This window comes from Gymnoscopelus microlampas (genome assembly GCF_963454915.1).
Source record: "Gymnoscopelus microlampas genome assembly, chromosome: 13".
Taxonomy (NCBI): domain Eukaryota; kingdom Metazoa; phylum Chordata; class Actinopteri; order Myctophiformes; family Myctophidae; genus Gymnoscopelus; species Gymnoscopelus microlampas.
The window spans coordinates 15,702,289-15,725,626 of record NC_139950.1 but is presented as its reverse complement, the minus strand read 5'-3'; the positions used below and the strand labels follow the sequence as shown (position 1 = coordinate 15,725,626).

At 42.6% G+C, this 23,338-nt stretch overlaps 1 protein-coding gene across 1 annotated transcript in view; it reads right to left on the bottom strand.

Annotated features, from left to right (window-relative positions):
* The window catches only part of LOC311059381 (protocadherin-15-like), a gene marked incomplete at its 3' end in the record, with an annotated part of 341,810 nt that overhangs the window by 280,452 nt on the left and 38,020 nt on the right, over positions 1-23,338 (bottom strand). The window contains exon 2 of the mRNA XM_084077261.1: positions 22,945-23,063. Coding sequence (XP_083933387.1) covers positions 22,945-23,035 — 91 coding nt within the window. The 5' untranslated portion in view covers positions 23,036-23,063. The remainder of the gene's footprint in view (positions 1-22,944; positions 23,064-23,338) is intronic.

Here is a 23,338-nt window from a genome sequence, read left to right as displayed (position 1 = left end):
TCAGCCACAGCCAGGATAATCAGCTTGTACAAAATATATGAATATGAGCGGCTGGGGCATCATGTGACGACGAGGAAGCCACCTGCTCAGTTGAAGGGAAGTGTACAGTAACAGTAGGCGAGATGTCGTGTTGTCTAGATACATCTCCTCCATGCTCTTGTAATGTTAATTGGATAGATGTGTGGGACGTCGAGGGCATTGTTATTGATCAGTAACAATATCTTTCAGCTGTGTAGCACAGTGGCTGATTATACACGGCGGGCAACATGCCTCCAATGAGAGCCATGGCTTACTCATCCGTCTGGCTCTGCCTCTCCCTTTTTCCTCTTCTGTACTCAAACGTTTTCATGTCAAGGACCCCTAAAATAACCCATTCAAACAGGGAACGCATCTGTGTCATTTTAGATTTTAGCCATGTTGTGTACTTTGGCTATTGAAAAATAGCAGATATACAGTACAAGCTCATACGAGCTTCTTGATCTGCTATTTTTGGAAAAAAAACATGAAAATGTGTTCAACTCTTTGAATATAGGCAATGGGGGGGGGGGGGGGGGGGGGTTGGTCCCTGGAACAAAATATGTTGAGATGGGGGGGTTCGTAGCCAAATACATATCATTTTGGGGGTCCTTGACATGAAAAAGTTTTGTTCCAGCCTTCCAGGGACCCCCAGAAGCAAGATTTGAGGGGGGGGGGGGGGGGGGGGATATACAAGCTCATAGCTCGGCATTTGGTGCCGCGCTATGAGCTTGTATATCTGCTATTTTTGAATAGCAGTATAAAATTAAGTAAAAAATAATGGTTATAGCAAAAAATCTATAATGACACAGTATGCGTTCCCGGATTGAATGGGTTAATCTCTCAAGAAAGGATTCTGCCAACAGCCTCTGTCAGCACCACTGCCCTAAACATGTAATGTTGTCATTGTAGAAATAACCACAGAAGCACGCGGGGGGGAAGTGGACTAAGAAAGGGGAGGAGTTTCTACACAGAAAAGGAGGTGGTGCCTTCAGAGGCAAAAACAAAGGAGGTAAAAAAATGTATACGTATTTGGCCACGGACCCCCCCATTCAAAAACAGTTTGTGTCAGGGACCCCCATAAGAGAGGATTTGTCAACCCGCCTTGCCTGGGAAGCAAAAAGGTCTCCCAGGTTTGATTCCCGGCCCCAACGCTGCCGATATAGTTGAATATATTATGAAAATAATCAGCTCTGCAGTTCCTCTAAGAAAATTACTGTCGGTGCCAATGAGGTCAAAACACTAATCTCCAAACGGATTAGGAGAGAACTGAAGGCAAAAAAACATAACATAGTAACATCATACGCTGTAAGCCTGAAATGTACAGAAGCAAAACTGATGTTTTAGTCCTTTAAAAGAGAAATCTGAAATGTTATGTTTGTCACCGCAAAATATTTTTCAAGAGATGAAATAAGACAGACAGACCACCTGTGTAATTTAAAGTGCAGCTCATCGACCGGCGCATTACCGGAGGAGTGAGACACGGAGGTGGTGGTGAGGATGAATTCACTGACATTTACTTTCCAAAGGCGTTTTTTTTCTTCTTTTTAAGCGCGCACTCGGTTCAATAGCCTCCGCTCTCCCATGGATTCATCCGGAAAAGCCCCTTTTTAGCAGCCAATAAATCTAAAGCCTGTACTGTAGCTCCGTGGGAGTCGAATACTTGAAAGCACACTTGAAAATGGAAGGCCAACCTACAAAGTAATACTGTCTGTTGTTTCAGTCGCAGTCATGTGGTGCCCCCTTTTACAATAATCTACAGCAGTGACCAGTGGTGGGAAAAAAGTACTTAAATGTTTTAATGAAGTAAAAGTATTAATACTGCAATGTAGAAATACTATGTTACAAGTAAAAGTCTGGAATTTACTTACTTTACTTGAGTAAAAGTACAAAAGTATTGGTATCAAAATGTAGTTTAACTCCTTGAACACCTTGGTAGTAGCATCTTCTGCCCCCCCCAACCCCACACATCCTTCCTCTGTAAATATGCCAGCTGATGCTACTGAGTTTTTATTTTTTACCAATATACTGTATATTGTATGTGTTATTACTGATGCATTGAGTAATGGACCACAACGGAAACAAGCCCCCTGTGTTTTTTTTTTTGTGTTATCCTTCTAGAATAACCTTTGACTGTACTACCTGTTAACAAACATGTTAAGTATCCAATCAATCAATCAAATATAAATAAAACATGTAATTCTAAGTGAAGGCTGGAACAATGAAGCAATAGACAAATATCAAAAACAAAAGCCTATCATGACATGTCAAAAATAGGACCACCAGGTTGAACGTGGTTAAGGTAAATGTCTGGCTGCCAACTCAACATAATGTTTGTAGTGTCACAAGTCCCTTAATATCTCCATAGTACACAAATTGGCTTTTAACACATTCAATCCGGCAACGCGTCTGTGTCACTTTAGATTCCTTTGGCTATTCAAAAATAGCAGATACAAAAGCTCATAGCGCGGCTATGAGCTTGTAGATCTGCTATTGTTTTGAAAAATTGTGAAAATGTGTGCAAATCTTTGAATGTATGTGTTTTTTTAAAGGGAGCATTTTCAATCAAATCTTAGTTTATGGGTATTCTACAAACCCCCAGAAGCAAAGATTTGAGTTCAAAATGTTCACTTAAAAAAAATTATACATAAACTTTTTTTTAAATAGTAGATCTACAAGCTCATAGCGTGTGATCACATTCAGTGGACACTCGGCGTCGCACTATGAGCTTGTATATCTGCTATTTTTGAAGAGCCAAATAAATCTCAAAATGACACAGATGCGTTCCCGGTCTTAATGGATTAATATCTCCATAGCACACAAATTGGCTTTTAATACCAGGTCCAATATGGTGACGTGGTGTCGTCTCCCAGAGCCTGTTCAATGCTCTTCTCCAGGCAATGACTGTGGACTTGGATGAAGTACAGCAACACTCCACTGCCAGCGCCAGCCACAGAGCCAAGGCTGCAACTAGAGCCTGTTGAAACAGGCTCTTCTCATGGCGCTCTGGTCGCACAGTGGTAAAGTGCCTGCCCATCCGGCTTGGACCAACGTCTATACAAACACAATGGGCTCGTGTTCAGGGGAGGGAAGCCAGGCGGCTAGGGTGATATTTGTACGAACTGGCGGCAGAAATGTTGAGCGGGAGGAGTAGGACGAAGGCTCTAAGTTCTCCCGGTGGGGGCTCCTCACTGGCATGTTGAGCGAGTGGGGTAAGCAGTGGGAGGAATTCATTGTTGGAATAACAGCTAAATTGGGGAGATAAAGGGGTATAAATGATTGGCTATACTCTAAAAAGTAGCAAAGAACAAAGCCTGGGAACTATGGATGAAGAACAGTAATAGTCCAGTGGTGTAAAGTAACAGAGTACATTTACTCAAGTACTGTACTTGTGTAGAATTTGGAGATCTTTTTTTACTTTACTGGAGTATTTCCTATTTTCAGTATTTTTACTTCTACTCCACTACATCTCAGAGGCAAATAATGTACTTTTACTCCACTACAATTACATTTACAAAATATTTTTTTATACATTTCTAACTTGTGAAATGGGACATTTTCATAATGAGTACTTTCTACTTTTGGTACTTTACTGTAAGTACCAATACTTTCGTACTTTTACTCAAGTATTTTTTTAATTCTATGACTTTTACTTGTAACCGAGTATGTCTACATTGCAGATATTTTTACTTAAAACATTGGAGTATTTTTTCCACCACTGGATAATCCACAGCCAGCCACAGCTCCCAGGCTGCACCAGAGGGGGGGATTGTGCGCCGATCTCTGACCAGCAAGCGTTTAAAATACTGCAGGGGTCAGAGGTTGAAGTTATGACCCATCACTGTGGGGTGGGCAGGCTGCCCAGACAACACCGCCAAAGACAGACGGAGCAAACAGGGCCACCTCGTTAATATCCCAGCTGGCTCTCTGGGTGCTTTGCTTCACACATGCAACAGTGCCCAGGAGGAGGGCACGAAGGTTATGCTAGGACACGTCCAGCCGAGACTGGCACTGGGGGGGCCAGGGGAGAAAACACGCACGCTCACGCTCACACGCACGCACGCACCTGTCCAAAGGCACACATTGCCAGTTAATGGCAGCTCACAAGGCAGACAGCAGCGAGTCCACTTACTGAGAATATCAAGGGAAATCTGCTCACTTTTCATAAGAGTAATGAAGCCAGTGCTTGGCAGAGATTATACAGTATACCCTTAACCCATTGAGACCTGAAGCCGATTCTACATGTCTCCTAAATCTCAACAGTTTTCTGAAAAACGTATGTTTCTATATCAGTGGTGCTCAATCTTTTTCATGTCAAGGACTCCCAAAATGATATGTATTTGGCCGCGGACCCCCCATCAAAATATTTTGTTCCAGGGACCCCCAGAAGCGAAGATTTGAGTTAAAAATGTTCGCTTTAAAAATATATATATATATATATATTCAAAGATTTGAACACATTTTCACGAATTTTCAAAAATAGCAGATCTACAAGCTCGTAGCGCGGCACTCGGTGCCGCGCTATGAGCTTGTATATCTGCTATTTTTGAATAGCCAAAGTGTAAAATAATGCTTTTTAGCTCAAATCTAAAAATGACACAGTTCCAGGTCTTAATGGGTTAAATCACCTCACCCCCCCTACCTCACCCCCCCTACCCCACCCCAACATGCATTCTCAAAAGCTAATTAAGCACAAGCCAAGCATCTAGACTAGAGCAAGAAGAATGATGACTAGCCTTTATGATCAAGACGCTGCTTTTAAGTCATTTCTCGAGTCATTCCAACACAATAAGAGTGGATGCAGCAAACCAATAACATTTCTATGTAAAGGCATACAGTAATAAGTACAGTGCATAGGAAATTTAGATGATTAATCAAATACAATGCAACGCAGAGCTCAGGAATGAAAGGTATTCAATCTTTCATCGCAAAGAAAATGCAAACTCAGCCCGATGGCCACACAAAGAAAGTGCACCTCCAGCTCCCACTTAAGAGGAAAACAACAACGACAACAAAGGAGAAACAGGCCTGCGCCTTCATGGCACCTTTTCAACAAATTATATTTAAGGTTTGTATATTTCGTGCCGTATAATATCACAAGCAGGAAATGCAGTTCTTCGTGCCTCGTAGTCAACTTGCCCGGTTTTGCCGGGGTTAGGCTGACCATCAATGCCAGGTTAGGCTCAGCACGTTCAGGTTTCTTTTTTTACCCAACATCGACTGGGCAGTTGCGTGGGTGAAATAGGCTCTCTCCCCCTCACTCCCTCTCTGTCTCTCCGTCTCTCTCGCTGATCGAGTTCTCCCTCTCTCTCTCTCGCTCTCACTCAAAGTTAGTTTGGTTGGGGTTAGGCTTATGGTTAATCTAATATCAAAACAGACAGTTTGCATCCACACATTTGATTAGTAAAACATTGTAAAGGCACATTCATTCATCATACTATAATTCTAGTAACCTCTGTAGTAGTGGTGAGTACGTGAGTGAAGATACCCGGTTCTCCTCACTGGCTGGACCAATTGCTCTGATTTTGCACACAGCCATTGACCATTACCATCTGAACGCAACTGTGAAGCCCGTTTTTCAATTTCATCAAATCTCAGCTTCTTATTAGCGTTTTTGTGTCAAACACTGTCGCCATGGTTACGGGGCTGCCCAGCTATGGGACGAACTGCCTCCCGGGTTGCCAGATCATGTGCGCATATCCCCCCACGGATGCGCTGCGCCGACCGGGTATGGTACGTGAGTGAAGCTACCCGGTTCTCCTCAGTGGCTGGACCAATTGCTCTGATTTTGCACACAGCCATTGACCATTACCATCTGAACTTAACTGTGAAGCCCGTTTTTCAATTTCATCACATCTCAGCTTCTTATTAGCGTTTATGTGTCAAACAATGTCGCCTCCCGGGTTGCCAGATCATGTGCGCATATCCCCCCACGGATGCGTCGACCGGGTATGGTCTAGTTCTCATAACTACTGTATACAAATTAGCTTTGACCTTTTTTTCATCAACATGCCTACATTGGCAGAATATAAACTTTATATTGTGTCAAAGTATGCATAATGTATTCTCTTCTCTCTCTCATTTTCTCCACCTATCTATGTACTGCATCTATCTAAATCATGAATCATGAATGAATCCCTCTTTTCAGGAGTATTGAGGTCAAGGAGGCAAGAAGAGAGAAACAGAAGTGTGACAGAAAGAGATAGAAAAGATAAGAGTGGGTAGGAGAGAGGTATAATATATGGATAGAAATGTACGTGTGTCTCTTTTCTCCTTCTTGCAGTCCTGCATATCGATGTTTCCTCTCCTCTCTTTGTAGTTGTATCTATGTACGGTCTGAATAATCGAGGAGGGGATAAGAGGTTGAGGAAGTAGGAACACAAAAAGAAAAGGAGAAAGGAACAGATAGAGACGAAAACAAGCTCCTTACACCCAACCAGATCAAAGCAGGTGAATCAACTGACTGAGCATCATTGCCATCTTTAAGCCAATAAAACCGGGAAAGTATCTAGAAATCATTTAGATTTTATCTATATACGTATATATATATATATATATATATATATATATATATATATATATATATATATATATATATATATATATATATATATATATATATATATATATATAATATAGCAACATACGTTTTTCCAAAAACTCTTAGGATTTAGAAAAGTTGTTTTCAAAAATAGTAGATATACAAGCTCACAGCGAGTCACTTCGTGTTGTGCTGCGAGCTTGTATATCTGCTATTTTTTATTTATTTTTTAAAAGAAATCTTGAAATAATACTAATGTTGACTTTTTTTTTAAACAAATATTCTCTTCTGGGGGTGCCCGGCACAAAACATTTTCAGATGGGGGTCCTTGACACAAAGAAGTTTGAGAACTACTGATTTAGAAGGTGTTTTTAGAATCGGCCTCAGGTCTTAATGGGTTAAAGCCTAGTGTAATACGAGTGAGAGTGTGCGCCGTCAATTTCCTCAAGTTCCTTTAGCTAGGACTAAAGTGGTTTGCCATTTATAAGAGCCCCACGGTCTTGATAGCAGAAGACAGAAAATAAAAGCAGGTAGCAAAGCAAATGGGCTTCATGGTAAAGAGAAAAGATTTTTTGATATCATTGCCATCCTATTCCTTACAACCCTGCCACTAGCATGGCAAACAAATTTACAAAGCAAGCGATAGAGAACAAGGAGTGTGTGTTTGTGTGGTGGGGGGGGACTTAAAGTATACTACAGTACGCTAGTTCCATTGAGCCCACACAGAACACAATCGGTTAATTGATCTTTAAAACAAACTGACAATACACGTGTAAGCCTGCCCATCTGACCACTTAAGTGCTCAGACGGGTCGGTACGATGTTCAAGTTGTCCCTGATCCAGAAAATAAGGTTGGCAAACAGTACCGCTGACCTATAATACCGTCGCTGTAGGGCAGAGCTTGTAGATCTGCTACTTTTTGATGCTTTTGAATGTGAATCCTGGAAAGTAACTGTTTTGAACTTATGAGGTTTCCACCCGACAGAGACGATACACTAGGGCAATGGTAGAAATATGACTCCAGGATTCCCTGCAGCATCGTTAACAGTTAATGAGAGAGGAGAGGGGTCAGTTTACTGGAGTGTAATCCCTCAGGGGGACAATCCCCCTAGCCTCCCCACACTTTCCCTCCGTCCAATGACCAGCTGTCTCCATCTGCGAGGTTAAAGGAGCACTTCATGCATTTTCAACTTATGTCCACATAATTGGTCCTCCTCACTAATGCTCATTATACGATGGCACCATTTTCTGTCTCCTCAGCCTGTGTCTCAGAGGAGGGCTGTGGTACTAGTGGCTTCCTCGGTGGGTTTGATCATTTCATTTTTTTTGTTGATGCAAGAACAACGGCTTCTCAGCATGTTAACTTTCCAGAAAGAGAAAGGCTGTAGTTTCTATTAACTTGAAATCCCCATCGATGATGACACTGGTAGGCAGGTTTCTAGACTGTCCATATATAGCCCACCAATGAGACACAGAGTTAGTAGACGGAAATTGTGCCATCTTATAATGAGCATTAGTGAGCACCAATGAAACAAAGATAATTGGTGAAGTTTGGTGAACCCGTGTCGCGGGTTCGAGTCCCAACCCCAACGGCCTTTGCTGCGTGTCATTCCCCATTTGCTGTCAGCCTACTGTCCTATCCATATTAAAAAGGCATAAAAAGCCCAAAATAGATCTTTATAAAAAATGGATTAAGTGCTCCTGTAACAGCTCTAGGACTGTCACGGCCATGAATATTTACTTGATGATTAATTGTCAAATAAATAATTGCGTAACCATGTAATTGTGTTTTTGGCATTGGAACATAAAAAACACAAAATACATTTCGGTTTATCTTTTAGGGCTTTGTAAAATAAATTGCATAGAGCAGATAAGACAAAATAACGTCATAAAAATACAAATAAATGACTAACAATGTCCAGTACCAATAATCAAAATAAATGATGTATTATAGCAAGAAAACAATTGATCGTGATCGTTGATCTTATCACATCACATCATGCTGTGAGCTCGTAGATCTGCGACTGTGTTTCCGCTATTTTTTCTAAAATGTTTTAAAAAGTCTGAACACTGTTCACCTATGAATGTATACAGATGAATGGAAAACAGGAGTGTAAGGATGGGGTTGTAATCACAATGGAGGTTGAACCTCTCTATAAGTGAGCCACTCGCCACTCACAGCCCACATGGCTGCGTGTCCCCCAGGAGACTCTAGCGGTCAGCCCAGACCCCCAACCAAGCATGCAGCAACGCTTGGGGGGGGGGGGGGGATGCAGTCTTGATGTCCAGACAGCCTGCAAGTGTTGCCAGATTTTGCAAGAGAAATAAGCAACCAGTTCTATGAAAACAATCACATGAGCACTTTAAACCTATACATTAGCCATTTGAAAATAGGCGATGTACAAGCTTGCAACGCATGCGACGTGCTTGTAGATTTTAGAATATTTTTCATACAAATCCCCCCATACAAATCGTAGGCACAACAGATGGGGGTCTGCAGACAAATACATCTTAACTCATTGAGTGCCACAATCCGTCAAATCCGTCACGTGGCCTGACGCCCAGAGCGCCACAATCCGTCAAATCCGTCATAAAAAACAATTAAAAAAAAAAAAAAAAATCAAAATAAGTTTTTTTTTTTTTTTGGGGGGGGGGAAAAACATGTTCAGAGCCCAAGATATGATGATTTGAAGATTTGCTGCTCCATCCACTCCTTGTTTAACCTATAACTTAAAAAGGCTGTATCTCGCTTCCTAAGCACTTTCTTTTTACAATGAATTTTGGCTGTGGCACTCAGAGCCAAAATTCCATAAATAAGCTTGGCACTGAATGAGTTAATTTAGGGGTCCTTGACATGAAAATGTTTGAGAATCACTGTTTTTAACGCATTTTTTTATTTTAAATAATACTTGGAAGCAAGCCCAAATAAGCAACTACACTTTAGCAACCCACGCAACTAACAATATTTACAAGCGACTTTACAGACTTAAAGGACAACTTTGGTTTTTTACAACCAAGGTTTATATTTTAGCTTGTAATTAAAGTAAATAAAAGGTGAGTGTTATTTTTTTTCATTTACTGCTTTCTATAGTTTTAGCAATTTTCACAATATTTTTTACAGTGGGCGGGGGCATTCTGTCCGGTGGCTAAATATGTCTTTTTTACACAATAAAAAAGGTCCCGTGGTCTTTGATGGTCGGATGTGAGTTATTAGGGGCTAGAAGAGCTACAATAAATAATAACAAAGAAAACGCTGGGTTATTGTGTAAAAAAAGACATATTTAGCCACCGGACAGAATGCCCCCGCCCACTGTAAAAAAGATGGCGAAAATTGCTAAAACTATAGAAAGCAGTAAATAAATAAAAATTAACACTCATCTTTTATTTACTTTAATTACAAGCTAAAACATAAACCTTGGTTGTAAAAAAACAAAGTTGTCCTTTAAGCGGACATGGCAACACTGCAGAGTGTTCCTCCATGGTTCCACTCAGAGCCTGATTACAGTCTGCTGGCTTCCAGATTAAAAACAAAAGCCTTTTCACCACAGCCACTCAACTGCCCCCCCCCTAACCCCCTGACACGAACACTGTCCATGGGCCACAGCACATCTGGCCTCCAATCACTACAATCCAAAAATAGACCCACAATTTTGTCGCTGTCTGGTGGAAACCTTGAATGTCCACAAACGGTTACTTTTCAAGGAAAAACTATTACTTAGTCCAGTGGTTGGACTAAGTAAGTAAGTGGGGTCCGGGGACTCCCAGTAGGGGTGTGCCGATACACTAATTTCACGAAACGATACGATACGATACTGGGCTCACAACTTCGATACGATACGCACTTTTTTATTATGAAAATATATGGGGGAGAAAAAAAGCAAATGTGCAAACAAATAATTCTGTTTTTGCATTATTCAGACATGCAAACTTGTAGCTTTTCAGCTACAATAGCCGTTTTGAATGCAAATAGGGCAATAGTGTGACACCTGACCCGAAAAAAACCCAACATGTTGTCACCCTTTTCACCTCGGGGCTGTTTTTGTTTTTTTTAACGATATATCGGCACACCCTTAACTCCCAGGGGACCTTTGGGGGGGGTCCACAGCAAAGTGTCTTGATACAGCATTACAATCATTTATACGTTGGCTATTCAAAAATGGCAGACATATAAGCGCACAGTGACCTCATGCCGCGCTGCGAGCTTCTACATCTGCTATTTTTGAACGTTTAAAGTATTAACAATTTTGGACACACATCTTCTCGTCTGGGGCTCCATTGACATGAAAAGGTTTGAGAACCACCGTCTTAGTCACAAGCCTCTAGTTAATACATTTCATTATTCAGTTCAACATTCATAAAATCCACAGACACACTCTCAACCACTGTCTATAATTGATTAATAAATACGTGCAGACCAGTGGAGTGCTCCAGTTTTATATTTGGACAGTCTCTCCTGAAAGTGCCCGGGAATTATTCTCTCTGATTAACCAGTTTCAGCCTGGAGTTGAAGGTTGTGGGCATGTGATTGTCGGCACAGAGAATGACTTGACATGCTGACAACACGTGAGCCTATAGACCGCCTGTTTCAACCCATCCGTCACACGACAAAGTATATATAGGGCTTACGTGGTTACGTTTTCATATACATAACTAGCGTGTGTGTGTGTGTGTGTGTGTGTGTGTGTGTGTGTGCATGGCCGCGTGTATGCGTGCAGTCAGTGGTGTAAAGTAACTAAGTACATTTACTCAAGTACTGTACTTAAGTACAATTTTGAAGTACTTTTACTTTACTGGAGTATTTCCAATTGTCTACTTTTACTTCTACTCCACTACATCTCAGAGGCAAATATTGTACATTTACTCCACTACAATTATTTAAAAACTTTAGTTACTAGTTACTTTGGAGATATAAATGATCACGTTATAAAACATACATTAACCACTTTAGCCTTATTTTATACCTAGGCTATTTGAAAATAGCAGATCTACAAGCTCACAGCACGTCGCATCGTGACGCGTTGTGAGCTTGTAGATCTGCCATTTTCAAACCGTTTAGTGCTTTTACTTTTGGTACTTAAAGTATATTTTGAAACCAATATTTTTGTACTTTTACTCAAGTAAATGTTTTATTCCGGACTTTTACTTGTAACAGAGTACTTCACCATTGCAGTGTTGATACTTTTACTTAAGTAAAACATTTGAGTAATTTTTCCACCACTGCATGCATGGCTATGTGAGTGTCCATGACCTGGATTTGACAAGAGCAACAGATCTGGATGTGTGTGTGTGTGTGTGTGTGTGTGTGTGTGTGTGTGTGTGTGTGTGTGTGTGTGTGTGTGTGTGTGTGTGTGTGTGTGTGTGTGTGTGTGTGTGTGTGTGTGGGGGGGGGGGGGGGTTTAGTGTTTGTTTGTCCGCCGTGCTCCAGATTGAGGATTGACCTTTCATTAACTTTTCTCTTAATCTGCTGGCCGTTCTGCAGCTGAGCGGCAGACGACAGTGATGTATACACAGAACTATAACGAGGACAACCAGAAAGGGGACGAGGGACAAAGCTCCGTGGTGGCGGCGGCGGTCGGCGGAGGAGGAGGAACCACGTGCGCGGGAAGCCGTGAGAGCATCTGGACACGCTGGTGATCCGGGAGGGGGAGGCGGAGAGCGTTTAACCCATTCAAATCCGGGAACGCGTCTCTGTCATTTTAGATGTCTCTGGCTATTGAAAAATAGCAGATATACAAGCTAAAAGCTCCGCGGGCGCCTTGAGAATGGTGGACCAGACAGATCGATGGTTAGGAGCTTGTAGATCTGCTATTTTTGAAAAAGCGTGAAAATGTGTGCACATTTGTGAATATATATATATATTTTTACAGCGAACATTTGTAATGATGTAGCCCGATTCCAGGTTCCTCAATGTTGGATCCAGTTTCTTCCGGTTCAACACTTTTTCGCTACCTGAAATAAAAAAAAACTACAATAATTTAAAAAAAAAACCTAACTGAAACTGTATTGTGTGTTTACAAAACTAATTAAAACTAACTGAAATGATACACAAAATGCCCGTAGTTTTCTTTTTTGTCAATTTATTTCGAGTTTTTATTAAACAATACTCAATGGCCCTTTTCAATCCTGTACCAGAATGATTTAATTAAAACTATTAGCATTATCAAAAATAAAAACTAGCAAATCTGCTCTAGAAACTAATTAAAACTGAATAAGGAAAACAAAAATATTCAAAACAAACTAAAACTTAACTAAAATGGAAAATCCCAAACTATTACAACCTTAATCCCGACCCATGTCTTTAGACACCTTTTCTCACCAGCCAGGAGCAGAGCACTGGGCTCATCAGGGATCATGTTACCAGCCTCCAGACATGAAGTTACACAAAGGAGAAGTCATAACCTTTGTTTCTCATTACAAAACAAACTACAGTAACACCTTTTGTCCCAACAAAGGGACTGAGTACCAGTATGAGCCCTGGGGCCAAGGATTAGCCATTGGGGGCCAGTGGGGCCGGGGGCCAGCAGGGGCCCTTGGAGTGAGCTGGGCTGCGAGGCCATCGACAATTTACTAAAGTGAAATGTATATAGGTCAATCAAACATTAAATATGTGGGTCCCTCCTCTGTATTTACAGCAGTGGCTATTAATATTACATGCAATTACATGCACATATACTGTACATTAGGTCATTGGTTCTCAAAGTGGGGGTCCGGGGACCCCCAAGGGTCCTTAAATGGGGTTCCAGGGGGTCCCCAGATACATGATGGATGGTTAGGAACCAAATGGTCTGAGAGTGTACAAATGGAACCAAATGGAGGCAGCGTGACGCGCTGTGAGCTTGTCTTGTACGTTCAGAGAAAGCCTTCCCCACAATAACAGAAAACAGAAAATACACTGGTATAGAGCCCTGAGGGATCCGGTCAACCATATAGGGTTTAAGTGGTTAAGTGACCATGTCGACAACCATTTCCAGAGAGACGCTACGGCTCTCTGCGTTAACACCATCATCATCATCATCATCATCATCACCCCCGCCCTTCAAATCCATTCTTACGCCTGCTGCTGTTATGTTTTTATCCGAGCCGCGGGCGCCTTGAGAATGGTGGACCAGACAGATTGATGTTCCCCGGGGGGCTGGGATGAGGTGTTGGTGGGGGGAGAGAGGGTTGACAATAAACAATAACACTGGCGTCCCCCACACCCCACCCTCTCTCTTTCTCTCTCTCTCTCTCTCTCTCTCTGACACTATGGCTCTGTGCTTCTCACAGTGGGGTCAGTTAACATAGCATCAAAATCAGCTTAAAGTTCCACTTGAACCCTCTTTGTACTTTGGCTTTTTGAACTCACAACGCTTATAGGTCTGCTATTTTAGGTGCGCGACACCGTCTTACGACGGACCATAAACAAAGCTTAACTACTAGTGGTTCCTACCTGTCCCTGGTGTAATTCATCTGTGTGTGCAACTAAGTCAAATGACAGGTCTTGTGCAGCACAGCCCGTGCATAATGAACAGGATGACAGGCTATCTCATTAGGGGCTGTGTCGCCACCACAACGTGTCTTTGGAGCTGCCAGCGCCTGTCTACATGGATACATGTCTATGGTAAGGACACACTGAGCGCTCCTCTTCCCAGCGTCCGAGTGTCGCGGTTCAGTGCTCTCGACACGCAGCAAGTTTGCGCCCCGACTCCATTGTCGTGGATTTCTGGTTAAACCTGAGGCCGATTTTAAAAACGCCTTCTAAATCCTGATGGTTATGCTTTAACGTACATGATATCGTGGGGAGAAGTACGTTAAGACACACGGTCTGACACAGATTGGTGGTACGGTAGTTCTGCCAACGAACACAGGGCTGAAACCATACTAGCTGCTACAAGGACAACAGCCACAACAGACAGGCTGTAACAAAACAATAGCCATCAGGCCTCGCGGAGACATCGTGGCTCTTACAAGCTACACAATATCATGTTATATCAGAGACTGTTGACAGCCGGAATGTAGACGGCATCCCGGGAGCAGTATGGGTTAGCGCCCCATGCTGTGTCTTCCGTGAGGAAGAAGCCCAAAAAACCCGCGGTGAGGCCTTTAGGAGGGCCATTCCATTCCAGCGTACCGCAAGCGGAGCTAATACCATTAGACGGCCCAATCTAGTGGTATCGGCCCAAGGAACCATCACGCCAGAAGGAAAGGTTTGGATCGGGGCGGTGCATCTGATCTGGCGCAGCGCTCAGGTCCTGGACCTGGTGAGACGAAGGAGGAGCCCGGCCAGGAGACAACCCACAGTGCCTAGTCCCTCCACGTGCCAGAGCCTCCCCGAGTCCCGGCAGAGTACTTCCGGAGAAGCGGACTGAGTGGCCCTGTCTTTCCCTATAGGACTGACCGTGGGTGCTACTGGGACGTAAGTCGGGGCTTGATCAACCCTGGCTGGGTCACCTGGGCGAGGGTGTATGTTGTATGTTGCGAGACCCGAAACACCCTATGACCCCAGGCTACAACACTGATGATGCGTCCCAGTTGCATCCATGTGATGTATTTCTTTATTATATTCACAATGTACTATAAGTGATGGTTGAATATAAAGGTTAGATATAAACAATCATAATAACTTTATAGTACAATTCTTCCTCAGCGCCCCGAGTGCTTCAAGCAGAAAATAGTTCAACTTTGAGCGCCCGCTCGTTTCATTCCTTCTGTGTCTGACAACCTGGTCATTTACAACCCGACGATGAATCTTTACCACAACCATGAGAAGTCAATGTTTACTTTGTATCAGCTAAGCTATTTGTCTTAACCACTAAAAACCTCTATTTTTTAGTAAAACAGACTTGAGTTGCAACTGTACTTGGACCACTCCCCCCCCCCCCCCTCTTGCACCCAAATGTCTTCCCAAATAGCCGATTCTTGGCTAGTAATGTTAACCCTAGAATATGGATGCTGGGGTTCAAGAGCTTAAAAACACAGATGACAGGAGCACAGCAACAGTTGACAGGTTCAATACATCACGGGGAGAGTGAGTGCTCTGGACATGATATCCTGAGCACTGTTCCGCTCATAAAACGATTTCCGTGAACACGGTCCCTTGGACCAGTGGTTCACAAACGTTTCAGGCCGCGACGCCCAAAGATAATCATATTTGATCTGGGGAATTGTAAGGGTTGAGCTGAGCATTACATTTTAAATGTTATTGTGTTTAGTTTTTCTCTATGAACATACAAACACCTTTTCAAATCTTACTATATAACAACGTTATTCTTTTTTTTGCAATGTAAATTGGCCTGAAATGAATTGGCAATTAAAAAGCACATTTCAAGACAGGAAGAACAAAGGCATTTTCTTTCGTTCCATCACTTTTAACGTGTTAAAGTGATCGACGTGGGAGTAATTCATGCACATGGTTGGACTGATGGAATATTTGATTTGGTTTTAAACTAAAAGGAATCCCTCCAAGGAGCAGAAGCCCGTTCAAATTTTGAATTGCGTCTCTAATGGCACATACACACTGGCTAATGATGGAGATGAAATGGATAAATCACATCGTCATGGCTGCTGCTGCTGCTTCCTCACACTGCCTGCACAAACTGCCTGGTATGACCTGTCCGGGGAATTGAACCCCGACCTCCCAATCTCAGGGTAGACACTAACCACAAGGCCATGTGACCGAGACCAATAGAGCTATTTTAGATCGGACCCCAGTCACCTGAAGTATGTATACAGGGTTGAGATAAGATAACTATTTTGATCGCACGGGGGAAATCCAGTTGCCAGACGCGGCACAACAGTTAAAAGATACAGTTACAGGGCAAGAGAAAGTACTGTAGGTACAGCAGGGTAAAGACATCACACACAAAAGAAACACCATCAATAATAAACAATAGTATACAACAGTACACACCCTCAGCAAAGCTTGCATCATGCAGGACAAAAACTAATACTATGAATACACACAGTAACCATGTCAGACAGTGTCCTTAGCGTAATGTACTGTTGGTTAACCCTTATACCTGGAACCCCATTATGTAACTATAAGTTTTAAGCCGGAAACTCCTTTTGGGGTTCTTATATATAGCAACACAATTTTTTGTAATTTTTGAATAAATATTTGAAGTTTTTCAGAAAACTGAAGTCAGGATTTAGAAGGCGTTTTTAAAATCAGGTTTAAATGGGTTAATACCGTTACTGATCTAAAAGCACATGCGTTAGATCAATGGTTCTCAAACATCTTCATGCCAAGGACCCCCACATTGATAGGTATTTGGCCGTGGACCCCTATCTGAAAATGTTTTCAATAGCAGATATACAAGCTCGCAGCACGGCACGAAGTGTCACGTTGTGAGATTGTAGATCCGCGGACCCCACTTTGAGCACCATTGAGTTAGATCCTCAGTCGCTGTATGGCTGTTCCAAAATTTTTCATGGACCTAGATTGTCTTTAATATTCATAGCTGCACGAGGGCGAGAAAAGCACTGTGAAAATTCCTCCAGTTGTGCCAAACACACAAAAACCTGCAGCTGCTGCAGGCAGTGCCGCTGTAGGTGGGCCGAACATGGGTTAGATCCTCTGTCGCTCTATGGCTGTTCCAAAATCTGGTGATCATCCATTTTTCATAAGCCTAGATTGTCTTTAATATTCATAGCTGTGCAAGGGGGAGAAAAATAAACACTGAAAATTCCTCCAGTTGTGCCAAATCAAAACAAACCAAACCTGCAGCAGGCAGCAGCTGCAGGCAGTGCCTCTGTAGGTGGGCCTAACCAGCCTAGCTGGGCCCACCCACTTCTACAACTGGCACATCCAAAAGTGAAATCCTGGCGCTGCGCCTGACCTGGTGACCTATATTCTCAATATAAACAAGGAGAACAAACTAATCAGTTGTAATTTGTCACAAGCACAGTGCATTGCAGCCCTGAGTATACAGCAAAGCTTGTATACAGACGCCAACACACGCACACACACAGCAAACACACAAACACATTTACTTCACACCTTCAGCACACCGTTCTTTGTTTTTCTGAGGTTGACTGAACATAATAAATGAGGCTGCTCTCTCTCTGTGTGTGCGTGTGTGCGTGTGTGTGTGCGCGCGCGTGCATGCGTGCGTGCGTGAGTGAGTGCGTGTGTGTACCCGAACTGTATATGAAGCTGGGAATAAAGTATGTGTACAGTTTTTCTGTGTGCTTGCAACCAAGGAAATGCCAGGCGGTGATGCTTATTCGAAGACAAAACATTGCAAGGCGCAAACAAATAATAAAAGCAGCCACAGAGACACATATTCCACAACAAGGCAACGTACGCAGAGTCTCAAAGCCAGTTGTTATTGGGGGTCAGTGGTTTTCATGACTCGACACGACAACACTTATCTGTTAATGTGCTCAGAGCCTGTGCGCGCGCTCTCATCCAAAAAGCAAACCACAAAGTGCCCGTTCACCTTCAGAGGGCCGCCCATTCATGAGGCAATTCATCTCAGTGCCAAAAGGAAATCATCCGGAGCCAGAGGAAGGACTCCGCCCCCTCCACCCCCCCCCCCCCCAAAAAAAAAGAAGAAAAAAAACAGGATACAGAGATACAGAGTCTAGTAACCGGCATGGCTCCGCTATACTATGCAATTGAGGCTGTCAGACAGTTAGCTAAATTAATTAGCCTATCCGTTATCTCTCTAATTAGCTTGAATCTCCCCCCCCTCTAAATATAATAGCCTACATCTTAAAAATGTCAATTGAAAACATTCTTAGTGTCAGACAGAGTGTGGTGGGATAATTGTTATCCTTCATTCCTTTTTAAATTGGGCTACAGAGATATGCATACAGTATCTCTAACAATGCCTACACATCACCAATGACTATGAGCGAACACCAGCTTTGTGTGCCAACGTTGATATGGCCGCTTATAGCAGTGAGTGGTGATCAAAGTGGGGTCTGTGGACCCCTAAGGGTCCTTGAGAGGGTTCCAGGGGGTCCAATTAGTTATTATACGATCCCATTTAAACTGGGAAAGAATCTGTGTCATTTTAGATTTTTGTGCTGGCTATTCAAAAAATAGCAAATATACAAGCTCACAGCTAGAGCCATATGAAATCCGTGTTAACGGAATCGCGGACGGAATCGCGGAAATTACCAATAAAAATGGAATTGGAATAAAACACGGAATATTGCAGAATTTGGAAAAAAAAAAAAAAATCGCGGTAAAATATTTTTTTTTACCGCGAATTTTTACAAATCCACGGGACACCACCATTTTGCATGGCCACATCCTACTTTATAAACAGTAAAATCCACGTAGAAATAGTCTTAGAAAGACGATAGAAACAATAATACATGCGCGACGCCATTTTGCGCATGCTCAGACCGAAGTCACCGAATTATTTTGGGAACATTTTTGCGTATAACACAACAAGGGCCATGTATGGACTGTTATATCTTGAACATTTATTCATTTCCACTTACCAGACACTTTTTTTATGGTAAAAATGAGCATAAAAAGCAAAATACAGAATTCAGAAATATTAAAATGGAAAAAACAGAATTTGGGAAAAAATAAAACGGAATTGGGAAAAAAATAAAACGGATTTCATATGGCTCTACTCACAGCGCGTCACTTCGTGCCGCGCTGCGAACTTGTACATCTGCTATTTTTGATTTTTTTTGGGGGGGGGGAAATCTTGAAAGAGTTTGAAAAATGTTGAATATTTTCTTATTAGGAAAACGATTGAGAAGTACTGATTTAGAAGGCATTTGTAGAATCGGCCTCAGGCCTTAATGGGTTAAACGTATATACCGTACTGTATCACAACCCCTAAACCCCTGAGGGTCCCTGGACCACACTTTTTCTGACAGTGCCAAAAAAAACACACAAAAAAGACAGCTGCTGTGGAGCTCTCTGTTCAGTACCAGTCTAAAAGAAGCTGGCTGGCTGCTGCTCAGTTCAGCACCATGGACAGAGTCACTACATATAATATATCGTTGCAGTGCAGAAACCTCTTATCTCCCTGTTCTAACTTGTTGTGTTTTTTGTCAATTAATGCCCTGTGGCGCGAAGCAACGCGTTTTGAGTTTGGAGATCTGCTACTTTTGCATTTGAATCCTGAAAAGTATGTTTTGGACAAATGAGGTTTCCACCTGACAGAGATGACATACAGTACAGGGATCTGTCCGTTTAGCACCATGCATATTTTAATACCTCAAAAAATACAAAAGATGTAAAAGTGTAATGCCTAAACTCCTACAATTCCAGGTGCTTGTCAAGGGGTGTGTGTGTGTGTGTGTGTGTGTGTGTGTGTGTGTGTGTGTGTGTGTGTGTGTGTGTGTGTGAGAGAGAGAGAGAGAGTTCAAATATGTTTGTTGGATGATAGACAGCTGTAATTCCTGCACCATGCAGAAAGGAAAACCTCTCTTTGATCTGAATAAAGCCATGGCACAGGATTACACAGATTTATGGCATTATTTCACACCTAAGTGATCCTGGAAAGAAATCAAGAACAGAGGATGATGAGAGGATGAAAGGGGAGGAACAGAGGAGGGAGAGGGAGACGGAAGGAACAGGGGGGGAGGGGGGGGGGGAAGAAGAAGAAGGGAACAGAGAGAAATGGAGGTTGCACGGATTGTAGAGATAACATGGCAGTTTGAAAGGTACAGTGTGTGAGCGTTGACCTGGGTCGTGTACAGTACATGTACAGTACAGTACAGTGTTGTCACGTGTGGACTGAAGCGTGGCTCTATCTCGGTATCTTACTGCTTCACAGGACTGTCAACACACACTGGCACGCACGCACACATGCACACGCACACACACGCTGGTAAGTGTTACCAGCTTGGCAAGAAACACAAAACAAGCTGGCAAAGGCTTGAGTGAGTCTGATTTAAATAGGACTGGCTATTCAAAAATAGTAGATCTACAAGCTCATAGCGCGGCACCGAGTGCCGTGCTACGAGCTTGTAGATCTGTTTTTTTTTTCTTTTTTTTTACTTGAAAATGTGTGCAAATCTTTTTTTGAGATGGGGGGTCCCGGCCAAATACATAACATTTTGGGTGGTCCTTGACATGAAAAAGTTTCAGAACCACTGATATAGAAAGATGCATAGCGCGGGTCGAGTCACACCCCTTCATAGCGCGGCAGTATGAGCTTGTATATCTGGTATTTTTGAATAGTCAAAGTATAATGGTTAAAGCTAAAGAAAATCTAAAATGAGACGGTATGCGTTCCTTCCCGGATTGAAAGGGTTAAACAACTGTCCTCCAGGAAAATGTTATGTCTATTTCTCAAATTCTACTATACTTGTGCAGACATTTGGCCCTGGTGTACTGTATAGTAATACAAGGACACGTGCACACACCCACACACACACACACACACACGGCACCTGGCATCTCCTACACGGCAGACGAGTCGAAGCGATATGCTTAGACTTTCCTCTCCCTAACGGGGGGAACGTTGCACATGGAGCTACCAGACGAATCCTCTTTCCTCGATCACTGGACTGTTGGAGATAGGCGGATTTATGCACTCCCTTTTCAATAACGCCTTCAGAGCAATATTTCGGGGGGACTTTTAAAAGCCTTCGCTTGTGAGAGCAAAGCGATTTACATTGGAGAACCATCCGGAATATTCAAAGCCACGCGTGACAGTGATATCTTTACAGTCCCTCTTATTCGATTAAATCAAATTGATTTTTCCCTGACCTCCAAATGGCATTTGTATCAAAGGCTTTTGTAAATGCTTGGCAGCAGTACAACTGTGCATCAGCGAGAACTAAATCATTTTCTATTGGGCTGTATATATCACGGACAATGACCAAAAATAATCATCTCGACTCTCATTAAACTCAAGCTTGTACATAACATTAAACGTAGGGCCAGAACAGTGCCCTCGTCTTGGAATAAGACGACATTCTTTCATTCACTAAAACATATAAACCATTAACATTGCCCATTGGGGAGGCAGGCTATTCATTTAGCTAAGAAAGATGATTAAATTCTCCATATTTCATTATCCAGGGATGACTTTTCTTTGTGCTCTACGTAGGTGTATGAATCATATTACTGAATTAATTCACACGCTGTCTGACACAAAACTCTTTAAACAATTATTATTAATAACCGCCGTAGCAGTTCATTCCTTTTAATGCAGGGGTCTTCAACAGGCTGTCCGGGACCCCTAAGGGGTTCTCAGAGTTACTACAGGGGGGCCGCCAAGCATTTGTCTGATAGGAACTTTTTTTTTTACATGAACCCTGGCATCCCTATTCTGAGGTGAACATCAGACGAAAATAGCAGAATTGCTATTTTTGGCAAAGACGTTTGATGTAGAGGGAACAAAGAGCAATGTCGCAAGGGGGGCGCGTTGTGAGCTTGTAGATCTGCTATTTTCGGCAAAGAGGTTTGGAGTAGAGGGTACAAAAAGTATTGAGTGTTTAAGTGGTTAAATGTCTGAAAACACACGTTAACATGAATCCAACATACACTGATGATAGTGCTGTTAAACAAGTGAAGGAAGCGATCTGTGAAATCTATGAAAAAGTTTAATCTGCAACACAATTGTTTTTACAATATTTAGTGGGGGTCCCTGCTTCATCTCCGTCTCAGCTTAAGGGTCCTTGGCCTGAAAAACATGAATGCATTCTAGAGCAGCTTTTATGTCAGTGGCTATCTCATGCTGTGATCACATACTGTAGTGACACCTCTATTTCATGGTCAAATGTCTGGGAGCATTTCCAGTACACAGAGGACCAGAGCCAACTAGTTCATCACAAGGGGAAATCCTTCTATGTGACAAAGTCAAATAAGCTTCTCCTCTGTAATTGTGTTGTTCACAGCACAAAGTTGTTGACTGTGTTCACACTATAGCAACAGGCTACAGTACGAGTCATTTCAGTGGAAGCCAGCGTCATGAAGGTACAAACTGACTGATACCCGTCGCTGTATGACGGGCGTGATACGCTACACCACAATGGAAACAAAGCCTTTGGCTTTTTATAACATGCTGCTGTACTGTAAATAAAATATTCAATGTTTTATACAAAAGAAAATAACCCTCCAATGATGCGGTGAACATCAATCATGTTTTTGTTTGTTTTTTCACACTATTGTCACAGCGCTGTTTGGAGAAGAAGTGCATTTGCCACGGTCAAACCGTTGAAAACAACAGAATACACACACACACACGGTTTCTAAGAAGCATCCTACCAGATCACGACCTAAACGCATCAACATAAGACTACAAAAGGACAATCATAACACTGAAGATGACAAAGGCCAGAGGGTCCCTGCTGTCACTTGTCACGTTTTTCAATTGAACATCAGTTATTTCCCTGGTTTGTTCTTTTTTTTTTTTTTTTTTATCCGACACAGGCCTTGGAACAAAGTATACATTCGCCCCCTTAGTGAAGGATGTCCTCCATACCTTCGGTGTCCTGGCCCCAGCTGTAGGCTAGCAGAGAGAGGATGGCCATGCTTGTCCCCAGCCATCTGAAGAGCATCCACCTCTGCCTCATCTTCTGTCAAGCCTTACTGCCTGGCCACCTGGATGACAAAAAACACAAGAGAGAGAGATTCATTCATGGTGTATTGTAGACCACTGGTTCTCAAGGTGGGTTTCTGGGGACCGCCTGGGGTCATTGAGGGGATTCCAGGGGGTCCCCAGCTAAAAGATTTGATAGTTAAGAACCAGATGTATCCTTACGGGTCTGTAACTCAAGCGTGAGTTTACAAATAGAACTCTATTTGTACACTCTCAGAGTTATAGGGGTCCGTGGCCTAATGCATACCAAACCGGGGGTCCTTGAGGTGAAAACGTT